Consider the following 24156-nt stretch of genomic DNA (forward strand, 5'->3'; position numbering starts at 1 on the left):
TCCGAAGCTGAAACAAACAGACAGCTTTTGGTTATAGTTTTTTAAAATCTGCTGGTTGGATTGTGGGAATCTGAGAAGCTAATTTTTCTTAGTTTTTGATAGATTGTGAAAGTCCATTTTACTAAACTGTCCATCAAAGTTTTTTTAGAATCTACAATCTAAAAGCTTTTCACAATCCAGCCTTTTACAATCCAGCTTTTTACAATCCAGCTTCTATAAACTACTTTTTAGAATCTCCAGCTAAAACAAACAGGTTCTAAGCCGATGCTTGGTTCTCAAGCTGTGTTAACTAATTAGACAGCAGCACAAGTCCATCAACCAGAAACATTTTCTCTTTCAGCATGCAACGTGACAAAATCCCACGAGCTTTATTTAAATTTTGACAAATTAACAGTCCGGTAACCTGCAGGATTACGTACCAGTAACATGATTTTTACTAATAAACTTTTCCAATTAAGAACATGTGTTGATCTAGGTTAACTTACTAGATTAAGTAAAAGGGCCAGGGCCAATGGCGCCTCAAACTGGGCCCTGGCTATGCAACAGCCCAAACAGCACGAATCGATAAGCCCATTCATCAGTCGCAGCGCAGTAGCCAAGCCAGTCGTCAGTCAGGAAATCGTTTGCTTCCCCGTCACCTCCGCCTTCTCGACTTCTCCACCAACTCGCAAGCCGCGACTCTGCCGGCCATGGCGGCGGCGGCAGCGCAGAGGCTCCTCGCGGCGAGCACGAAGATCGTGGGCGTCGGGCGAAACTACATCGCCCACGCCAAGGAGCTCGGCAACCCTGTCCCCAAGGTCTGCGCCCGCCCTTCGATCCGCGTCTCCGATCCCAAAACACTGCCGAGCTCCGACTCCCGTCGCGCCCGCCCTCTGCACGCTTCTTCCAGAGCGGCCTCTGATCGTATCTTGCGGCGTTGCCCGTGTTGTTCTGTTGCTCGCAGGAGCCCGTGCTGTTCCTGAAGCCGACCTCGTCGTTCCTCCACGCCGGCGTGGCCACCGCCGCCGTCGAGGTGCCCGAGCCGCTCGAGTCGCTGCACCACGAGGTCGAGCTCGCTGTCGTCATCTCCCGGCGCGCGCGCGACGTCCCCGAGGCATCCGCCATGGACTTCGTCGGAGGTAATTGAGGAATGCGTCACAACAAGTGATCCGAGACAATTTCCAGTTGAATACTGGTGCGATAAGAAGGCTTTACATTCTCATGGAGGAAAATAATGTAATTGCATACAACAGCAACAGCAGCCTTTGTCCCAATCAAATTAGGGTAGGCTAGAGATGAAACCCACAAGATTCAACTAAAAAGATAATGTGAAAACAATAATGATCATGGTTGTTAATATAGAGCACGCATCAATGTTACGAGTCATTAAAAAGTTTTATGTTCTTTTTCAGCAGTGAGAAACTAAATATGAGATAACTGCTTACATCGTTGGATTTTCCAGGTTATGCACTTGCTTTGGACATGACAGCAAGGGATCTTCAATCCGCTGCTAAGGTGAGGGCTACTATCTGTAGTTTTTCTGAGTCTTGTACTACTTGTTCTATTATTGTTGTTGTACTATCATCTGCCATCCCTGGTGGTTGTTAAAACTTAAAAGATAATACAAGCATCACATCTTAGTCTCATGTGTTGCTCTTTTTTTTTCCAAAAAAAATTATAGTTGAGCTACTTAGTATCTTCATTTGTCCAATATATTTCATGTCACATAAGGTTTTTTCAAAATATTTCTGTGTACAAAATTTAGAACTTTTGTTCTTATGAAGTAAACTCACAATCTCTACCTTTTACTTTCTTGTACTCATTAACCGTCAGAATTTGCAGTCTGCAGGTCTTCCATGGACTTTGGCTAAAGGACAGGACACTTTCACTCCAATTAGTGCAGTGGTAAGCAATGGTTTTTCTTTGTGTGCTCTATGAATTCAGTTGTAATTGGTGGCTCAGGACATTTTTTTATTTGTGTTCGCCTTTTGCAAATGCATTGGTGGATAGAGACACCTCATGTTTGTTGCGTGATTGTGGTTTCCATGTTCTTTACAGTCATGACATTCTAGTAACATGAAATATGTAATCCCTTCAGTATGATAGGCTATGTCTTGACTTCCATTGACAACAATTTCTCGATCAAACAGGTTCCAAAATCGGCTGTCACTAATCCCGATGATCTAGAGCTCTGGCTAAAGGTAATTGTGCAAATATATAGTGAATCTATTTATTGCTGCCTGAAGTGACAGAGCATATGGTGTATGATTGACAACCAATCATATCCAGGTAGATGATGAACTAAGGCAGAAGGGATCAACAAGTGACATGATATTCAAGATTCCTTTTCTAATCAGTTATATCAGTTCCATCATGACATTAATGGAGGGTGATGTGATACTAACAGGTAGTGACATTTTTTCTATGCTCAGCTTGTTTTCACGCATCAGAGATCTTTTTGTGGGTTATTCATTTGTTCCTCTTCAGGCACCCCTGAGGGTGTAGGTCCTGTCCGAGTAGGTCAGAAGATCAAAGCTGGTATAACTGACCTTATTGATGTCGAGTTTGATGTTCAGAGGCGCAGCCGGTCATTTTCTACCTGATGCAAGAATCAAGAGACTGAAGGTAAGCAACATCTATTAGGAGCATATCAGTTATGTGTGTGTGTGTGTGTGGTGCTGGACTTGATTTTTTTTATACAATATCATAAGATATCAAGGTTGCATGCTTTTATTTTGGTGTGACTAAAAAATATTTCAGACTATTGATTTCATAAAAGTGAACTTTATTTGGCATAGAACTCTTGTTCCACCTGTAGCAAGGTTGATACATACGGTACACATAAGGGCATCACATTCATGTTTGAGGAATATCTCAAAATGTATTCCAATCTGACCCAATGGGCTAAACTGTGCCAAAACTCAGTTGTCCTATTGCATATTTTCACATATACATTAACAATCAAAACCTGAATTATTTGAAGTACTGTTTCCATCTGTGTGACTAAAAGATGTGCTTGTTGGTTGACTTATCATGGTCTTAACAATCTCAATAGTAAGTATTGATGCCTATCAGGTATTTGGCGCTTTATTACTTTTGACTCGTGCTGTCTGCAGGTGAATACAGAGCGCAGTCCTCAACAATGAATCGCTTTCCTGGAGCAACTGCAGATCGTTCTTGAGCCTTCTTGTTTCTATGATATGGTTTATTTATGTTGGGATTGGGCAGACTAGCTATGACTCTGTGAACTTGTTGCCTCGTGTATTTTTCTCCCCGTTGATGGAGTTGTAAGCTCTCTCTTTCTGCAATAAATAATATTTTTTAACCAAAGGTGTGCTACGTTTTCGTAGCCAGATCCTCTGTTTCTATTCTGCTCTGCTGTGAGAAAACTGCAGCGGCACTAAAACAAACAGCTTCCAAGTGTACTGCCGATGTATACAAATAAAACGAGCTCAAGGCTTCGAGCGCATGATGGAGCTGATCGGTCGGAGCTCCTCGCCGATCTTTAGGATGTACGCAGTAGCTACATCGCACGCCCGATGTACGCAGTAGCACGGCGAGCATATCTGCGGCCGCATTCGTCCACCCGGGGGCCGGTGGCCTCCGAGCCGCCTGCCAATTGGAAGTTCTCGTACCACGAGAGGACGGCGTCAGGGTTCGTCAAGCCAGGCTGCCTGATGGTCGAGTACGGCATCTCAGAAGAGAACTGCGGCGGCAACACCGTCCTCTGCAAGGTGTACAAGTCGCCTTGGGGGCCTGGCTCGGACGTGCCGTTTCCCTTCACCTCGGCGTCGTCGGGCCGCAAGAGGAAGGCAGACGTCGTCGAACACCTCGAGGCACCAGGCGCCAGCGACCTCAGCGGGCTGCCGTGCTTGCGGGAGTTCATGGAGTCCGGCAATTACCGCCAATGCATTCGGCCGGGTTTTCCGCCAATGCGTTCGGCCTCTATTATCCCGCAGTCCTGTTGCAAGTACAAGGTGGAGTGAAGTCAATTCTGCTTCTCTGCGGCCACGGCTCGCCTGAGCTCAACACATCGCCGAGGGGAACGGCGGTCCGGAGAGGAAGGGGAGAAGGACATGGCTCTGTAATTTTCGACGCCAATCTTGGCCGCGCATGTCCTGCAACGCTACGCCTACACTGGTACGCGAAAACTGTTTAATTCTTCTCGTCGCTCGTGGAGGCGAACAACAGCCACAGCAAATGATGAGCAGTACTGCGCACAATATATGTTGTTGGCCGCACAATGAATTCGTGTGTCCAACTACATAGATTGATAACGAAAGGGCAAAATGTTCAGAGTTCTGAACATATTCAGTTTGGCTTTTCTTGTTTTGGGTGATTTGGCGATTGCACAACGATATGTGTTTTCAGCAGACATGTCGTGCTGCAGTACGCAGCTGCTTTTGTTGAGGATGGTCAAGGCTCAAGACTTGAAGGAAACGGAGAACCTTGCGGCTGGAAGCTCATCAGGAGCCGCATGCCGCGAGCTCCTCTCCTCTCCTCGGCGAGGCCGATGCAGCCGCGCGCCGCTGAAACTGATCAGCGCTGTCTTGGACCTGGGTCCGTTGCAGACGGATGCAGAGAGACCAGGATCCTGCTCGGCCGGCGTCGACCACGACGTGCAGAGTTGCAGACTCACCTGGTTGGAAGGCCACGGTCGCGCCCCTCCAGCCTTAGGTACACGCATATCTATACAACCTTAGAGCATAGCATGGGTGTTAATTAGACAATTGCTTGGTTGAATCATGTATCCAGTGCTTTTCACTTTCCGGCCGCACCGTGTTAAGCCATAGATGAAATTTTACAAAATCTATGCATTCTCCGATAAAATCCGATAAAATTTTTACACAATGTACGCATTATCCGATAAACTTTTTACAAAATGCGACAGTTGAACAAAGATCCCCCCCCCCCCCCTCACACACACACACACACAACTTTCTCAAAAAAAAAAAACTATCTTCATGTTATGATTATGCTACGTGCGTCAGAAATCGACAACCGTGCTCTGCAACACTGCAAAAGTACAGTCTTTTTTACTTCTGTACAGAAAGCAACGACCTCACAGTTTCGAAACTTTTGGTGTCGAAGCACCGGTTTGGAACTTCTTGATATAGTCATAGATGTGATCGCTGATTTCTTGCGCTCTTTCCTGCTGGATGAAGTGCCCGGCGCCCTTGATTACCACCACCTCCTCAAGCATAGGCACATCCCTCTTGAGCCCACCCTTGTGTATGTAGCTCTTCACTCCCGGGTGATGGTATGCCAGGTCACCGTCCCCGACAATAAATTTAGTTGGCACTGTCACTTGTGCTCCTGTCCATGGCGCCATCAGTTCCCAGTTCCTGTCCACGCGTGTCAGTCAGAGGTTACTATTTTCTGACACATGCATATGATGTAGCGTGCAGCCGATGATGATGCGATTATCAAGCCTTTGAAAATGTATGACTGTGAGGATAAAATATACCTTAATGGCTGAAATCTAATCAACTTAGGGAAATCACTAATAGTTCAGACAAAAGTTGCTTTTATGGCTAATGCTATTCAAACCAGAGTTTCATATTTTTGGTAACAATATTCAAAACCTAATTTAGGAAAAAATGAAGAGAAAGTTCCAGCACCTTGCAAACAATGATGTTGGTTTCCAACAACTTGCAAAAATTTCGTACTAAACTGCAGTTCATGTAGGCTGTTAGAAAGTTCCAGCATCTTGCAAACATGGATGTGGTAATTCTACAATTTGTGATTACAGCGCTGTGACAGGAGCAGGATGATAGGGGAGAGTGATTAATCCAAGCAATGATCTATACAAACAGTCCGTTGAACACATCCAAAACACACAGCACAATGTTTAATTCAATAGTATTACAATTTTAGTATCAGTATTTCACAATCAGAAGCTCTATGCATCTCTCTAGTGTGGCCAGTGAGTTGAGTTGCATACAAAACTATAGTACATATGGAAACAGGTGACACAGATGTGGTTTAGGAGTTCGCCATGTGCAGCAAGTTTTTAGGATAAATGTGACATGCTTTAATTCTGGAGATTATGATTGGCTTCACACTAATGAAATTTAAAATAGTTGCAAACTTACAGGTCTAAGCAGCGGTAGTAATTTACTCCTCCACCAAATCCAGTTTTTGCATACACACTTGCAACGTAACTGACATCTTCCTCGGAGAGCCAAGAAGGGAGTGCTATTTGCTTATTGTTTGCTCGCATTTTCTGAAGGGACATAGCAGAAGAACCTGTGGTTTGGACAGTCAATGCCATTTTGAAGAACCTCTTCAAGTCAAAACCAGTGAATTCTGCTTCAACTCCAGGTTCCTGCCAATCAATGTGACACCAAGGTGAGCTTTAGAAATCAGTATCTCTTCTTTGAAACTTGAGAACTGCTTGCAACTGAAGAACAGACCAAAGAAGCAAATTTAAATAGGTACAAACTAAAGTAAACCTCTGGAAAATCAGTTAACAGGTAACTCCAACGCACCGACTCAGCACATGAGAAAAAATGAGCAGCTTATCTGTGCCAGTAATGCATTAAGACGAAGCATACATGTCAGCAACACCTTTGACCTTTTGTTTGGACTCTTTGGAGAACTACTCTAGTATAGATCCATCCAACTCACTTTCACAATGAAACCAATCGAACTCAACAGTCCCATGCCCTTGTGATACACTGATACTCTGACAGTTGTGAGTTTGGATCACAACTGAGGAATCTTATCGATGTTCCTCTTTGCACAAGTAACCATATTGCAAAAACAAATGGCGGCCGAATGGCCGATGTCATCACATCCCTAATTGGGGAGACATAAGCAGCAAGCATGCCAACTGCAGAAATGCTAATCACGTCCAAAACTATGCTCCAACTGAAAAATTGCTAATTAATCTGCTGACGCCTTCCATCTGCAGCAGCGAACAAGATTTGATACCTCGATTGTACTGATTAGGTGGCACAGCAATAGGAGAAGCAACTGCTCACCTGGAATCGGCAGACGTAGTAGTCGTCGCCGTACACGCTGCGGAAGTACTCGACGGGCTTCACGCCGGGGCGCCTGGGCATGAAGGCGACGCTGAGGTTGACGAGCGCGCGCACCCGATCCGGCCGCAGCAGGCACAGGTTCCACGACACGATGGCGCCCCAGTCGTGCCCCACCACGAACACCTTGGCAGCAAAACCAACACATCAATCACGGCCGAGCAATCGCACGAGCCCAACAAATCTCACAAAATCCGGGGGTTGCGAAGGGAAATCAAGCCGCGTGGCGCCCGCGTGGGTACCTGCGGGAGCTGGAGGGCGTCGAGGAGGGCGACGAGGTCCCCGACGATGTGGAAGACGGTGTAGGAGGACGGGAGCGGCGGCGCGGTGGTGCCCCCGTAGCCGCGGAGGTCGGGCGCGACGCAGCGGTAGCCCCGCGCCGCCAGGTACCCCATCTGGTGGCGCCACGAGTACCACAGCTCCGGGAAGCCGTGCACGAACAGCACCGCGGGGGCGGTGGGGCCCGCCGGGCCGGACTCCGCGACGTGCATCGAGATGCCGTTGGCCTCAACCTGCCGGTGCCTCACCGCCGCCATGGCGTCGCTGGAACGTCGGTGTCGTGGCCGTGCTGCAGTTGACGGGGAGAGCGGCGACCGGTGCGTGAGATTGAGCTGAGGTGGGCAACTTCAACTGGGCTAGCAGATGATACATGGGCTCAAATGGATCGTTGGGCCAAGCTGAAACCATCCTGGGCTCATCAGACGGCCCATGTCTACGCGGCTAATCAGTTTCAGTCTGATACTAATGGCTTGAGGAGCTAGCAACTACTCGCTCGCATCTAAAATAAATGTCGTTTTAGTTACGTATAATTAATTATTTAATTTTTTTACTATAAATTGTTTTATATATTAAGTTTACATATTTAAAAATGATATAGGTAGATTTGTTTTGAAATATATTTTTTAATAATATATTATTACTATGTTTTATTAATATATTACAATAAAAATTAGTAAATAAAGTTATATTTTAGAGACCGTATCAATATCTAAAATTACACTTATTTTAGACAGGAGAGAGTAGTACACACGTCAATCTTAACTGCAAATCTCCTATCCAATAGCTACGGGTATATAGGGTATTAGGGTGTCGATATTTCATTTAAAGTCCTGGCGGTCGTTATTTCATTTACTGACCCCACCCAGAGTCCATGTCTTGTCGGAACATCACCGCGCCCGGGCTGCTCTTCCCTCTCGTTCGTCCTACCTGAGGTTGTCGCACGCCCGATGTACGCCTCTCTGGCCGCATTCGTCCACTCGGTGTGTTGGCACAAAAATATGGATCATTGCGCCAACACATGAGCACCTCTTATGCAATCCGCAACAGCGTGCGCAGGGCGTACAATAGCGGGGGTAACTATTGCACTTTTGCGGCAATGAGTGACCGATTTACAAGCAAAGCGACAAAGGATAACTAACCTGGTGAGCAGCACCTGGGAAACAGCAAATCGCACCCGGGAGGGACCTCGTCAGGGCATGGTTAGCCGGCGGCTTGTCCTTGGTCGTTGAGATCAAGAACAAGTAGCAGCAGGAGGAGGAAAAAGGAGGAACAAGACTACAAGATCTAGGCAAAAGAAGAAATATATTGTAAATTGTGTTTGATCGATTGGTTGATATTCTCAATCGGCCACAAGCCTCTCATATTTAAAGGGCAGCAGGTCTTAGCCGTAAGAGATCATGACTCCTAATTTGAACCGGACAAGAGTTGCAGATATAATTCGGTTATGCCTACCTGATCTCCAAATTTTCTATAACAAACATATATTTTCTATTTGAACAGGTAAAACTCCCACATATCTACCTAAATACGATTTAATGTAGTTCTACCTTCTTAAATTCGACCAACTCTTCCATCTGTCCAGAGACCAACTGCAGTAATAAACCATGATCATTGGTCACCTTGTCATTGTTTGTGATCACTGATCGTGTTCACTGGTCTGAAATTACTATTTAATAGTCTGAAATCATTGTTCAATGGTCGGAGGTTACTGTTCATATGGTCACGGCTACTGTTTATCGGATCGTGATTACTATTCATTAGTCGGAGGTTACTGTTCACTGGTTGGAGTACTGTGCATTGGTCAGAGTATTGCGCACTGATAGCAAGACATGCGATCTCTGAAGGTTTTGTCACCGTTCGGAAGACCACAGAGGAGGTTCACGACCTTGCAAGCTCATTCATTTTGTAGCTCAATCTCTGCTTTGGTCCGTCCGGCTTGACCTGCTGAGGGGTATCTTTGAATCCTAGAGACACTTGGATCAAACTCATAAGAACCAGCCCTCGGGTATAACTTGAGTGGTTATTTTGTAATAAAAGGACCTGCCTTTAAGTAAATATTCCCTGTGTTCATGTGGTGAGCAGGTTCTGAGTGCTCGCTACATTTAAGGTGTACCACAGCTTTCTGTGCCACTCGCTAGTTAGGTTTGTGGCAAATAGGACAATCATTAGCACGACGAGCCCTTCGGTGGGAGCCACTGCTTGATTCGAGCTAGGACTTGTGGCTTCGTTGTTGTCTAGTTAGGTTTATGGCGACTAGGACAACCCTTAGCACGACAACCCCTTCAGTGGCAACCAACACTCGACTCGAGCTAGGACTTGTGACTTTATGGTCGTTTTTTCCCTTGCCACCCATATCTTTGAAATTGTGCGAGCAACTGCCTAAATCCCCCAACAATTTATTGCTTGCCATATGAGCAAAAAGGTCACAAATACTAAAAGCTTTTTAAAAGGAATCATAACTTGTACTATCCCCCGATTGTCTGGTCGGTAGAAAAGCTACCGGCTAGGAGATCAAGCTTTTGAATCGGAAAAACTCATAATCCATCAGAAATACCGTTCTTATCTAGGAAATCATGCAAAAAAAAAAGAGAGTCTGGTTTTTGAATCGGAAAAATTTACAAGCTATGTTCTACGCTCGTCCAGAAGATCCTACAAAATAGAGAAACAGGCTCATCTTCGAGCAACCCTACATATTGAACTTGCGTAACTGGGCTATGTTTCAGGAATTTTGCAGTTGTGAGGATCGGTGACGTTCTAAGAGGGGGTGAACTTGGACACTTAAAACGTAAACCAAATCAGCTCCAAAAACTTCACAAGATAAATCTATCTCAATTTCTATCTAAATGTATTATAAATTTATCTAGTGTGTCTAATCTACCGCTCAAGAGGATTGCAATCTACTCTATCAAGGTAAATTACAAGTATGTAAATATGAAAATGTAAATAAGGTAGAGATACAAGCTCGGCACAAGAGATTTTTATCTCGTGGTATCGATGACATGAATACCACTCCTAATCCACGTTGGAGATCCATAAAGTATATGCTCCAAATCGCCAAGCCTCTTCCAATCACGGTATTTGAGCTACCAAGTCACCAAGACAATATCTCAAGCACAATAAATCACCAAGCCACCAAGGTAAGGTCTCACCACTAGCATCTCTTCCAGTCACTTGCGGTCATGATCATTTCGGAGGTTGAGCCACCAAGGCAAGGGTCTCTACATCCCCGTAAACGTCTTGCCGCTGCTCCACACCAAGTCAGAAGGTCAACAACCTTGAGCCACCAACGCCCAAGATGCCGGGGAGTCATCAAGACTCCAAGATGCTGATGTACCACTTGGTACAAGTTAGGATCACTCATTGACCCCTCCTTCGAGCTGCAACACCTAGCTACAACTTACTCTAGGCCTATAAGCACTAAACACTCTCTAATTATATGCTTAATTTCATAGGATAATCACTTTAAGCACTTTGGTGGCTTGAATATCGTTTCAATTATATATTAGCTTCCTCTAGACTACAGCAACATGCCACACGTTCAAATGATTGAGTGGAGGGGTATTTATAGCCTCAAACCCGCCAACTAGCTATTTTCACAACAGCTCAGAAAAGCTGTTAACATGGATGATCCGGTGAGAACAGTAGTACTAACACCGAATCATCCGGTGAGTACAAACTTAGAAACTAGTCGTTAGACTTCCACTCAAAGCCTCTGTGAACACCATACACTCCAATGTGCCTTCAAATCTATCACCGGACCTTTCAGTGAGTTATCTTTAGTCATCCAAGCCTTTGTAGCCTCTCCATGTAAAATATTTTGGTGCATTCATCCGATGTTCATTCCATTCATATCAGACCTTCTAGTGAGTTAAACTTTCTCTTTTGTTTCCTTGAAAATGCTATGGTGCAACTATCTCTGTGATTACCAGACTATCTAGTGAGTTGATCTTCATTCTTCAGCACTTGTAGTCGCCTCTACAAGAAATGCTCCAGCGCTATACTTCGATTTGCAGAAACCAAACATCGGACCTTCCATTGGGTTTATCTTTAGTCTTCTTCACTCGCATTCTTCTTTGCAAGAAATGCTCTGATGTTACCTTGTGTAAATCACCGGACTATCCGTTAAGGTCCTCAGCCTTCTACCCCTTTGTCAGAAATATTCCAATGAGTTCAACACATAGAGCACCAGACTATTCGGTGAGGCTACCAGTCTCTGTGCACAATGCTCTGGTGACTGCAAACTCCTATGCATCGAACTTCCGGGGAGATCAATTCTCCTGGAGTTTCTCCACTTCAATCAAACTTTGTCTCGATTGTGGTGGTTTCTTGATATATTGCATTTATGAGACCTACTAACATATATTCTTCACAAAATGTTAGTCCTAATGACTATATTATTATTAATCATCAAAATCACAATCATGACCTAATAGAGCCATTTTCGCTATAGCAGTTTATGACTGTCCTCCATGGCTAGCTTGACTGCACCAGGTCGGGTAATATAGACAAATTTGTAGGGCCCCTCCCACTTGAGGGAGCTTATTCCATCATGCCTTATTTTGGATTTGTTTAAGGACGAGGCTGCCTACGACCAGTGTCTGCTCCTGCACCTTGCGGTCATGATAGCATCTCAGACTTTGCTGATATCGGACTGCTTGAATTAGAGCACAATCGTGGAACTCTTCGATTAGATTTATGTCATCATCCCTACTGGGGGTCGTTCGCAACGACCAGAGTACTGTGGGGAGCTCGTCCACCAAGCATGTTGAATAGCTCCTAAGCCAATCGAAGACCCGGGTTTTTATCCCTTGTAGTATCATCATTTGCTATTTCGACCTGTCCATTGCTTTGGGGGTGCGCTACCAACACATAGCAAACATTTGTCCCGATCTCTTCGTGGTATTCTCAGAAAGTGCTACTGGCGAATTGAGTCTCATTGTCTGTAATTATGCAGTTTGGACGCGATATTCTCAGAAAGTGCTACTAGCGAATTGAGTCTCGTTGTCTGTAATTATGCAGTTTGGACTGCCAAACCACACTACAAACCCACGTGTGAATTTGATTGTTGTTGCAGTGGTGATCTTCTTGATGAGCTCAGCTTCAATCGACTTAGTGAATTTGTTGACTACCGTGAACAAGAATTCAAAACCACTAGGGGATTTAGGGAAATGGTCCCACAATATCGAGCCCCCAGACAACAGAAGGCCAAGAGAGAGGTATGGTTTGCAGTGCTTGGGCTGGTAGGTTGGTATGTCGGCCATGGTACTAACATGACTCAAACCGTTTCACCAATTCGCAAGCATCCTAGAGGGTCATGGGCCAATATAATTCTTTTTGGAATGTTTTTTCAACCAGAGTGTGGTATAAAACGTGGCTACCACATATGCCTCCATGGATATCAAAGAGCATTGTGATCATATCTTCCTGAGTTATGCATTTTAGTAAAAGACAGTTGCTCCCTCTGCGGTAAAGGCATTCCTCTATCAGGGAGTATCCGCGAGCCTACCGCATGGCCCTTTCGACTGACGCATTCTCATCAGGTACTGCTCAATTCTAAAGGTATGTCAAGATTTGATCCATCCAGGTTGTACCCGAATCAAGCAGTGTGACCACATGATGGCCACCCGAGGTCGACTTCATCGAAGGAGGCGTTATCTGCAAAGGTGTTGCCTCTGGTGCTCCTTTTTTAAGTAGAGCATCCCCTTCACCTTGGTCTAAGACCGTAGTGGATGGTCGTGTGAGTCTTTCTTCAAAGACTATGACTAGGACATGTTCATGAGAAGAAGCTAAACGGGTCAACTCATCAGCTAGGAAGTTGTCCTTATGAGGGACATGATTGACCTCAAAATTGATAAAGTGACGCTCCAGCCTTCTCACTTTAGCGAGGTATGCTGCCATTGTCAGATCATAGCAATGAAATTCCTTTTGCACTTGGTCTATGACTAGTAGTGAGTCCCCTATCGCTAGCAGGTATTTTATCCCAAGCACGAAGGTTACTTGCATTCCACACATGAGGCCCTCGTATTCCGTGATATTGTTAGTGGCTAGAAAACATAATTGAACTATGCACCTGAGGATGTCGCCGGTCGGTGGGGTTAAGACCACTCCAGCCCATGCTTCCTTCAGTGTGAATGACCCATCGAAGTGCATGGTTCAGTGCTAGTCCGCCTCTAGTCGTTGTTCCTTCTCAGGCTCAAAGGACGACCATTCGGCCACGAAATCGACCAGCGCTTGGGACTTAATAGCTGTTTGGGGGATGAAAAGAATACCGAACTCCTTGAGCTCTATTGCCCACTTTGTTGTTCTTTCTATTGCATCCCTATTGTGTAGAACTTATCTAATCGAGAGGGAGGAGATTACCTTAATTTTATGGGCCTTGAAGTAGTGTCTGAGCTTGCAAGAGCCCATCAACATGTTGTATAGTAGCTTTTGAGCCTGCGGATACCGAGCCGTCACGTCATGTAAGACCTCACTGACGTAGTACACTGGTCGCTGAAGACTATCTCGTTCGACGACCAGGACTACGCTCGCGACATGTGGGGTAGCTGCAATATAGAGCAAGATATTCTTATTTGGTTAAGGAGCGGTCAGTACAAGAGAGGAAGAGAGGTACCTTTTTAGATCCCAGAAGGCCATTTTTGCTTCTATCGTTCACAAGAAGTGGTCGCTTTTCTTTAGGAGCTTGAAGAGTGACAGGCCATTCTCTCCCAGCCTCGAGATGAACATGCTTAAAGCCGTCACACACCTTGTTAGTTTCTAGATTTTCCTTTAACCTAGTCGGAGATCTCATCTGGTTGATGGCTCTGATCTTGTCAGAGTTTGCCTCTATTCCTCAGTTAATCACGAGAAAGATGAGTAACTTCCCTATTGAGACTCCAAATGTGCATTTCTTTGGGTTCAGCTTCATACGGTATTTTCGAAGGTTGTCAAACGTTTCCTTGAGGTCCACGATCAGCTCGTCATTGGTCCTACTTTTCACAACCACATCAACAACATATACCTCAACATTCCTACCGAGTTATGATCGTAGAACAAGCTGAATACGATGCTGGTAAGTGGCACCGAAACTTTTCAAACTAAAAGGTATTTTCACATAGCAAAATACCCCAAAGGGTGTTACAAAAGCCATCTTCTCATCATCTTTCGTATATATGCTAATCTGATGATATCTTGAATATGCATTTAAGAAGCTTAACAGATCATTGCCAGCAGTTGAGTCAACAAGCTGGTCGATCTGAGGTAGATGATAGAGATCTTTTGTGTATGCCTTGTTGAGGTTGGTGAAGTTGATGCACATCCTCCACTAACTATTGGGTTTTCATACCATGACTAGGTTAGCTAGCCACTCCAACTAATGCACCTCTCGAATGAAGCATGCTTCCAAGAGTTTGTCGATCTCCTCATGAAGTGCTTCTTTTTGGTCGTGTGTGAACCGACGTGCCTTTTGCTTTATTGGTTGCACGTCAGGTTGCACTGGTAACTTGTGTTTGATCATGTCCCTAGTGACTTTGGGTATATCATACGGACTCCACGAAAAGACGCCCACGTTTGTTCGGAGGAAAGTGATGAGTACGAGTTCCTATTTAGGGTCTAGGGTGGCCCCTATTTAGACCATCCTGGATGGGTCAAAGTCATATAGGCAAACTGCCTTGAGTCAATTATCTAGACTGGTGATGACATAGACATTAACCAAGCGATCACTAGGCCTGGCGTTCTTGGGTTGCGACCCAGGAGTCAATTCGACCATGTCGAAGCTCCTCTTGTTGCAGTGTAAGGCCGTCTTTGCGTTGCCAAAGATAGTGATAGCCTCCGTCAGACCAAGGATCTTGATTGCCTGGTATGCGTAGTAGGCGAGGACCATGAATTGGGCCATCGTTGGTCGCCCCAGGATCGCATTATAAGCGGTCCCAAAGTCCACCACATAGAACAGGACCCTTTCAGTCATGAAGTTACTCAGTGAGATGAAGATGATGAGTAGCTTGATTTGCTCCAATGGTTTCGCCGAGGAGCCAGGTGTAATTCCGAAGAAGGGAGGAGATGGTTTCAATGCGTTCCTCAGAATCTGCAGGGCGTCCAGCACGTCGGCGAAGAGGAAGTTGATGGAGCTCCCTCCATCGACCAGTATGCGACCCAGTCGGATGTTCTATACCGTAGGTTCGACCATGATAGGGTAGTGACCATGGCATCTGACACACGCGGGGTTGTCAGCTTGGCTGAAGGTGAGGGGCACTTCCGACCACTTCAAACGTGGGCTCAATCCCAGCGTGGTTGCCCATACCTCACGGACAATCGACTTGTATTCCATGTGTGAGGAATATGTTGTGGTGCCCACGAAGATATGGTGGATCATGTGATCGGCCTGTTGGAATCCTAGCACCGATTAGTCAGGGTTGACCTCATTCTCCCCATTGTCATCAGGCCTGAGTTTATGCTCCCAAAGCTTCTTGCTGATGATGCCTCGCATGACCTTGCAATCGGTCAGGTCACGGGCATCTATGCGGTGGATCGTGCAGTAGCCTCGACCCTTATTTTCGTCCTTTTACTCGAAGCATCAGGGCAATTGGCCGGTCTACTCGACCACCATGACATCGGACGGTCATACCTTGCATTTGCTCCTTTTCTCCTTCGGGCCAATCCCTTTGAAAGTGGCGAGCTGGTCAGAGGTCAGCTACAGCATTGGGCCACTCTGGCACTCTCGAGCCTCTGCGGCCTGCGCACACTTGTCTGCGAGTTCGAAGAGCTAGGTAGTATTCTGGACTTCCTTGGTGGCTAGCTTTTCAACCATATTCTCGTCTCTAACCTCCTCCAGAATGCTATGACAATGAACTCACTCGTGATCCTTGGAATGGTATTATGACGTTTGGTGAAATGTCAGATGTAGTCTCGCAGCGACTCGTCCTGTCACTGCCTGACCTAGTACAAATCATCCTCGACCTCTGGTCGGGTGTAGGCCCCTTGAAAGTTGATGACAAACTGGTCGCACAAGTCCTCCTAGGAGTGAACCAACCCGCAGGGGAGGTTTATAAGCCAGGACCAAGCTGAACCGGCTAAACAGAACTGATACCACAAATTTGAACTTCGCACATACAAGCTCCACTTTTGATTCGGCTCGGGCTCCAAATGGTGTTCCCTTTCTTCATAGAAGTGAAATCTGCTCGTTTTCTGAAGTTGGGGCGATGTTCAGTCCACTGCACGCTCTTGGAATCGGCAGAACGTGCTAGTCGTCTAGCGAATAAATTGATCATTTGCTATTTAAAAGATTAACTTTTGATTATAATATTACTCGTGTTAATAAAATATAAGATCATTTAAATTAATAACTGTGAATTGGCAAATAAGCGAAGCCACCTCCTACCTCGAAGTGCTTGTGCTTGCTTGCAAATACAGCAACTGTGCTACTACGTAACATAACAAACTTACCGGTCAGTTACAGTCCGACTCCGACAGTCCGACCTCGCTTCTCTCTGCATGCAGCCCTAGCGACGTCCCTCCGTCCATAAAAGGATGGGGCAGTGCAGTGCCGCCCTCCTCGCAACCATCCAGTCGAGTGGACAACTCCGCCGAGATCGATCGATCATCCTTCCCCAGTCGATCCCGCCGAGATGGTGAACCCACAAGACTACGCCTTCTGCCCTAGCGAAGAGAGGCTCATCAACGCCTACCTCTGCCCCAAGATCGCCGGCCAGGCCGTCCACGGCCACGCCAGCAGCGTCTTTCACGACGCCGACGTCTGCTCCAACTACCCGTACGAGCTGGTGCGCGAGTACGCGCCCGCGCTTGGGCAGCCTGCCACCGGCCATGGAGACGGCAGGGTCTGGTACTTCTTCAGCCCCGTGCGCTACGCCGTGGGCACGAAACGGTGGCGGAAGGTCGGCCCCGACGGCAAGGGGGTCTGGCACTCCGAGGGAGCCCCGAAGAAGGTGAAAGGAAGCGCCGTCGGGACCTTCCAGAAGTTCACATACCACGAGAAGACGTCGTCGGCGATCGTCAAGCCAGGATGGTTGATGACCGAGTACGTCGTCTCCCAAGAAGACGGCGACGGCGACACGGTCCTCTGCAAGATCTACAAGTCGCATCGAGGGCCTGGATCCGACATGCCGTTGCGCGCCTCGGCGTCGTCGGGGCGCAAGAGGAAGGCAGACGTCGTCGAACACCTCGAGGCACCACCACCACGCACACCCAGCTTGCGGCCGCGGAAGCGAACGCACGAGGACCACGACGACGACATGCTGTTCGCGGACAGCCTAGAACGCATCCTGTCAGACGACCATGCGGCGCCGGCGTACCAAGAATCAGAACACATGTCGGGAGGCGAGCTCGCGGCGCCGGCGTACCAAGTCCAAGAGACAGACCACATGTCGGGAGGCGGCGAGCCCGTGGCATCGGCGTTCCAGGAGACAGAGCACGCCCCGGGAGGCGAGGCGCAGGCGCAGCTCGAACCAGGTGCCAGCGACCTCAGCGTTCTACCGTGGTTGCGGGAGTTCATGGAGTCCGATGACGACAAGATGGCCGTCCAACTCCCCCACGGCTTCAGCTACGAGCGATATCTGTTGGGAGACGATCAACTGGCCCGTGCCGAGCTGCCCAGCGCTGCTCAGCCGGAGGATGCCACCGTCGCGTGCGTCCAGATGTCACAACATGGTACCCCAGAGGAGGAGGAGTTGATCGAGTTCAGCCTTGACGAGTTGATGGGTTCTTCGCCCCCCGGCGAGTGCAGCGACTTGCCAGGTCAGCTTACCCACGACGACGACGAGGACGTGAAGGTGTGCGGCTTGGCGTGTCCGCCGATGGATGATGCCTACGTGGAGCAGATCCTCTCAGCGCCCCCTCAGCTGTCTGATCCCGCCTACGTCAAGGAGTTCTTCTCCGATCTGTAGCTTAGATTTAGCCCAAGGCAGCAAGTTGTACAAATCCATTCTTTGCTCGATTGTATATCGATTCTTTGCTTGCTTGTAAGTTGTAATTCATGATCGTGAGAATATACGATCTAATAAAGCAGGCATTGTTGCTGTTGTTAACAACCGCCTCGATTGTTGGCAATTATTTGCTTGTTTGCAATCGATCATGAGATTGATCAGCTGGTTTCGCTATGGTTCTCTCCGCAAAACACTCGACGATGGTGTGTAGGAACCGAAATAGCTAACGCACGATCGGACAATATAACCATGATGACAAACAGGATGGAGAATATCATTTAACAGTGTAGACAGTTAAGTACGTGGCCAGTGCATAAACAACCTAACCAGACACGAGCTTCTGAACAAGCTGCTCGGAACCAACCATTGATCCAAGTGCTGTGGCTGAAGCCCAGCAGGGTATGCCCGCTCGATGGTCGCAGGCGAGGCGAAGGCCAAGCTCATATGGAGGAGCCCAAGTAACAAAGTTCATTGAGGACTTGTGGTTGGCCAACACATGATGAGCCTGAGATGGCCAGATGGCTGTCTAGCCATAGGATGCAAGGATCAACCCGTACTTGGATGGACCACACAGGACAGGAGGAATGATCAGCTGCTGGTTCTTCTGTTAAGATTGCTAAAAACTACAAGCGCCTCATGTCAGAGTCAAGTGATTTCAGAAGACGAAAATGGTCCAGTTCAATGTTCAGTACTGTCGATGCAACGCAGCAATGCCAAGTCAACCAAAAGATAAGGCCTTCTCACTACTGAGGTAAGTACAGCTGAACATAGAAGCTGGATCATGAGAAAGAACAGTTTCACTATCGATCCACTTCACGGAGAACACATCTTTCATACAGTTAGAGATACCTTGAACCCCTGAACATACATTCATAACCATGGACCGCAAAGTTGGCATATGTTGCCATTTTTCTGCACCAAGACAACTCATAGGCGACTGCTAATACATTGACAGTACCTACCCAAAATGAACCAGATAGCTATTCCTCCATAATTGCTCCAATTGTCCGTAAAACAACAGGTCAAGAATGTTTTTTTCACTCATGACAGGCATCGATCAGCCATCGGATAATGGTATGTTAGCGACATTTCATCTTACAAACACTACACAGTTCCATGAGCAAACTACCAATATACAATGTAAGACACCACACGGAACAAAAACCTTTTGACTGTCAACTGGTATCGTTAGTGAGGGGATCAACATCTGCTACAAAAACGAGCCAGTCAGAAGATCAGCAACCACTTCATCAGTCAAGGAAGCTAACAACTCCGTCGCTATGTCTCCACCAGCTTGGTATGATTCCATCTTGAAATCAACCCAACTCCCCAGAGGACTACTCATTTCTCTGTACACAAGTTCTTCTACCATCCACTCCTCAGCAACCTTCAGACTGGTCATCTCTTGATGGATTTCTTCCGCTGACAAGTTCTGCAGAACCGCCATCCCCATAAACCATGAACCGTAGCCAGCGTTGAAGTAGTAAGCACATCTCACACTTAATAATTCATTTACACAGTCAAAGAGCAGCCTCCGCCTCAATCTATAAGCTTTGCCCTCTTCACCAACCAATGACCTAATATTGCCATTTAATTCTTCCAACAGATGCGGATCCAGAATATCCGAATTACCAAACCGCTCCAAACAAGAGAAAATGTGACCAATGGGTGAACTAGCATTCAATATTTCTCTTATAAACTCCACCTCCTGTCTATAATCCATATGGCATGAGCTGCTGCTTTCTGATCGCGGGATTTCTGCTGTAGTCACTATGATTGATGAGGCTGTGTCGGAATATTCTGGCAAGGCATCCACTTCTAGATATTTGTTGAAGTGTGCAGAATCAGAAGTTGTTGCTCCTTCTGTTGAACTAAATAATCTTGTTCCTGCAAAAGTAAAACAGGAAAAGATTTGAAGAAGGTCCAATGGTCCATGGCTAGTGTTATAGCAAACACCAAGCTACTCTATTTACCGTTTGCACTCCTCCAGCTCTCTGATGAGCTGAAGGTTTCGGTCGAAATAGAAGCTTCCCATGTCGAAAGGAGACTTAGGCGAAGATTCTCCAGATCCGCTTGATCCGTGACATCATTATCATACTTCGCAGATTGAAATGACTGATTAAAGGGAGCTATGTTAGCATAAAGACCATTTTTTAACCCACCGTTACTATATTAATATAGACACAGTCCTCTTTTCGTTGGTGTCAGTTTACAGCTTTAGTGCAGCAAATGAGAATGTATTACTGTTGAACTCTAAACCCAGTATGACAAAGTTGAATTTCCTTGAAATATATTGATCTATGACATTAAATTCAGTGCTTCTAACTTCGCTCCGATATGATTGTTTGCATCTTCAGTTAGAATAGATGAAAAAAGGGGGCCTAATTCTACCAAAAAATGGAAGATGTGCACCTAATTCTATTGAAAAATGAAAGATCATCATATAAACTATTCAACTGTACAAACATATACACTGTTGTACTTATACCAATAGCACCTTTATGGTGTTCAAGTAAAGACCGGCAGGAAAAGCCACCAGATAAAAGAGGTGCAGTTTTGGGGCTGGAGAATTGATTCACGAGCATTAATATTAATTATTCGGCATTATGAACACACAAGTCATGAGAGGAACAAACTATCACTCTAAAGCTCTTCTGTTGAACAACACAGATGTGCGTCTCCTTTAGTGCAGGAATAAAATATATGTATTATCAGATTCTGTACAGTCAAAGTCTTGCCAAACTTGAAATACCAGATAAACTAAGCACATGTGTTAACTCAGTTTCTAGAATATGAACTGTGTACTATAGCTATATGGAGAGAAGTTCCTATGCCTAACCAAACATGAAGTCATTCATTTTCAAGTTTACACCGATCTGATATACTGACAATTACCATATGCTCAGAACCAGGAAATTAATATGCATAAGACGGTGCTGACAAAAGGGCGTGACTGGAATAGGTGCATCTGAGTCTCGATATGCCATACCTGGCCACTTTTTGTAGCACGATCTGTCTGGGCGAGAGTAGTTTTTCCATCCTTGGAAGACTGTAAAGACTCCCTATCATAATCAGTAGAAGCAATGCTAGATGTTTCACATGCTGATGCTGTATCTTCCAAGACTGGTGAAGGGGCGTATACTCTAACACTTTTAGCTGGCTTCGAATAAGGTGATCTCACCCCTGATGTCAACTCTCTCAATTTCTGCTCCAACAGATGTCCCAAATAATCACCATCAATGACATCAAGTTTAGTGTTCAATGTATTGCTTGAAGTTGACACAGCGTTCAAATTCTCTCTGAACTGTTTTTCCACTGAATGATTGGGAAAGTGAGCACCATGTGATAATCTGTCAACTGGTGAGGTAAATGTGAATGAAACAATCTCAGTGCTGATTTTCTTTTTGTTTGTTGAAAAAGACGATTGCTCATCTATCACAATATTGTGCCGAATCCGCCTCTGACTTTTGTCAGAAGTAATGCCATCATTTGAGTGGCTTTTATCAGAGTACATCCTCCTGTCTTGTAACCTTCTTGGCTTGGGGATCACTTTGGCTGTAGAATTATTTCTTACATTTGCATGAGTGGTTGACTGCAAGTCCACCTTTCTTCTACCTTGAGTATTGTTTCCAGCAAATGTGTTAGCTGCCGCAACCTTTCTGGGAGAGGCATTTATTTGATGAATATTGCTTCGTTGCCGGCTGGGTGTTGCTGGGTTTGAATTCACCCTGTGTTTGATGACCATAGCGTTCTGCTTTCTGTTGTTTGGCACAAGCACACTGGACGAACTTGCTGTGCCCATTTGGTTATTATCCTTTTGTGTGTTCAACCCATTTCTCTCAACCATGCTATTCTCAGGGTTCCTGCGAGTTTCGAGCTTTCTACCGCCTTTTCTTGTGCCTTCTTTTCCTGGGGCATGCATAGCTCGAGCAACATTTGATGATCTATTGCCAACCTTGACTTTTGGACCAACTGGAGCACATCCATTTGACTGTGAGATCCTGGAAGACGAGGTGCTCTCTGAACTTCTCAACCTTCCATCCAAAGGTTTTCCATTTGGTGGCCTAAACAATGAAGGGCCATCACGTTTCCTCGGTGCTTCATTAAGCTTTTGTGACCTTTGTTGGACTCCTACGATCTCTCCTGGGTTGTAGGCACGCACAGTATTTGTGAGCCCAACATCATGAACTCTGTAAGAACTGATATTTTCGACTCCAGGCCCAATGATCCTAGATGCTGCCTCCATTATATCAGCTGCATTTCTGCTGGATATATGATTAGGGTTCTTCATGGGAGACAATAACTTATATTGTGCAACAGATAGTGTCCTCTTGGCAAGTCTTGGAGGCAGTGCTTCCATTTTAAACCGATCAATAGGACTACCTGGCATCTTATGGGGACTACCAACATAACTTCTGCTAATCAAATCTTCATGAGTAGTTGTATGTAAGGGTGGTTGCACAGTTAATGGCATGGGATTGGATTCGGATGAGCTTGCCGCAGGCATGGCATCCAAACCCATAAGCCTAGCCACTACAGTGGGACACCTCCTCGCCTGAGCTTCTTCATCAATTACTGAAGATGAGCAACTATGTTCACTGCTTTCCTTCAAGCTCAGCGCATCGTCAAGGATCTGCCATATACACACAGCTCTAGTAATTCAGGACATTAAGTGGTTAAGCAACAAACTGAACAGCACCCGAAAAAATAAGGGCAAGAGCACACACCGAATTGGACCGTGTACTTGGTGTGCTGCCATCAACTTCCTTCCCGTCTCCAGTATTCTCTGCAGAGAAAAATTAGGATATAAGCTTAGCCAATCCCTTTGTAAAAATGTACTCAGTATACAGCAATGAGCCAATGACTCTTCTCCTATTCCGAATTTGCGTACTTGGATTGGGGGAACCGCTTGCGCTCCCGATGAATAGCTGCTTCTTAGACTTTTTACCCCAATCAAACAGGCCAAAGAAGCCATGCCCCTTCGAAGCAACTTTCTCCACATCCATCTCTCCTCGCTATCTCAACCTGCAAATAAAGCTGCTCAAATAAACACAACAAATCAACAACTACAAGAGACCTAAGCACATTTAGCCCAAATGCAGCTAAAGTAACTAACCAAGAGGGCACCAGCACCGAGTTTGTCACCCCCAAAATCCAATCTTTATCCCAAATTTGACCCAGGAAAACTCTCAAAAAACCAAGAGAATCCAAACAAGAGCTGAACCCCGCATCCAAACCAACAAATTTCTACAGATTTAAGCAGAATGCTGGTAATCCGCCACCCAAACCACTCCAAGAAACCACGAGTCAGCCACACCCATAGCACAGAACGCCATAAAGATCCAGCCTTTCCCAGGCAGCGCGGGTCAACGGCGCGGGATTCACCGAGCCAGCGCCCAATACGAGCCGAATCGCCGCGCAGACTAATCCGGATCGAGCCGCATTGGGCCGTGCCTCGCCCGGGAGCTCCCAAAGCAGCGATTTTTTTTTCCCTACGAACACCTCGAGCAAACGGCGCCGCGGAGGAGGACCCGTGCGAGACGCGGGGGGCGTCACATTAGGGTTCTTGCCGAGGGGGAGAGGAGGCGGAGGTGGGAGGTGGCCGCGGCTGTGGAATCCATTAATGCCGCTGCGCGAGGAGAGAGAGAGAGATTGGAGGGAGGGAGAAAGAGGGCGCCTTTATCTCTCTTCCCTTCTCCTCTCACTCCTGTACTCTTCGTCTGGTCTTCGCAGTGTTTTCCTCTTAAAAAATGGGAGATTTAGGGGGGGGGGGGGGGGGATTCCGGTCGTTTTCGTGAGGTAACGAAATTTTGACGTTTGGGATTGGATGATTTGGCACCATGTTTTTTGAGTTTTGTAGGGCAGTTAGTACGGCAGTATTGAAAAATAGATAATATATGAAATCTATATTATAAAAATAGATAATATGTTGTTGTATT

General features: G+C 46.1%; 3 protein-coding genes across 5 annotated transcripts; 1 reads left to right on the forward strand and 2 right to left on the reverse strand.

Annotated features, from left to right (window-relative positions):
* The first annotated feature begins 584 nt into the window (after positions 1-584).
* On the forward strand, positions 585-3309 carry LOC133913713 (probable acylpyruvase FAHD2, mitochondrial). Its single transcript, XM_062356932.1, has 8 exons — positions 585-797; positions 944-1118; positions 1442-1494; positions 1822-1884; positions 2130-2180; positions 2269-2386; positions 2467-2604; positions 3096-3309. The coding sequence occupies exons 1-7, from the start codon at positions 690-692 to the stop codon at positions 2580-2582; spliced, it is 684 nt and encodes a 227-aa protein (XP_062212916.1). The 5' UTR covers positions 585-689; the 3' UTR covers positions 2583-2604; positions 3096-3309.
* A 1404-nt stretch (positions 3310-4713) lies between these two features.
* On the reverse strand, positions 4714-7634 carry LOC133913715 (uncharacterized). Its single transcript, XM_062356933.1, has 4 exons — positions 7265-7634; positions 6966-7148; positions 6075-6307; positions 4714-5324 (listed from the first exon to the last, which is right to left on the reverse strand). The coding sequence occupies exons 1-4, from the start codon at positions 7556-7558 to the stop codon at positions 5042-5044; spliced, it is 993 nt and encodes a 330-aa protein (XP_062212917.1). The 5' UTR covers positions 7559-7634; the 3' UTR covers positions 4714-5041.
* An 11429-nt stretch (positions 7635-19063) lies between these two features.
* LOC133913716 (uncharacterized) lies at positions 19064-23934 on the reverse strand. 3 transcript variants are annotated; one of them, XM_062356935.1, is made up of 6 exons: positions 23334-23934; positions 23109-23242; positions 22945-23003; positions 21207-22850; positions 20191-20332; positions 19064-20104 (listed from the first exon to the last, which is right to left on the reverse strand). In XM_062356935.1, the coding sequence occupies exons 2-6, from the start codon at positions 23221-23223 to the stop codon at positions 19428-19430; spliced, it is 2637 nt and encodes an 878-aa protein (XP_062212919.1). In that variant the 5' UTR covers positions 23224-23242; positions 23334-23934; the 3' UTR covers positions 19064-19427. The 3 variants fall into 3 exon arrangements, with proteins under 3 accessions (XP_062212919.1, XP_062212920.1, XP_062212918.1); XM_062356936.1 differs by having other exon boundaries at positions 23109-23254; XM_062356934.1 differs by having other exon boundaries at positions 23109-23934.
* Between the last annotated feature and the right edge of the window lie 222 nt (positions 23935-24156).

The sequence above is a fragment of the Phragmites australis genome, chromosome 3 (assembly GCF_958298935.1).
Source record: "Phragmites australis chromosome 3, lpPhrAust1.1, whole genome shotgun sequence".
NCBI lineage: Eukaryota > Viridiplantae > Streptophyta > Magnoliopsida > Poales > Poaceae > Phragmites > Phragmites australis.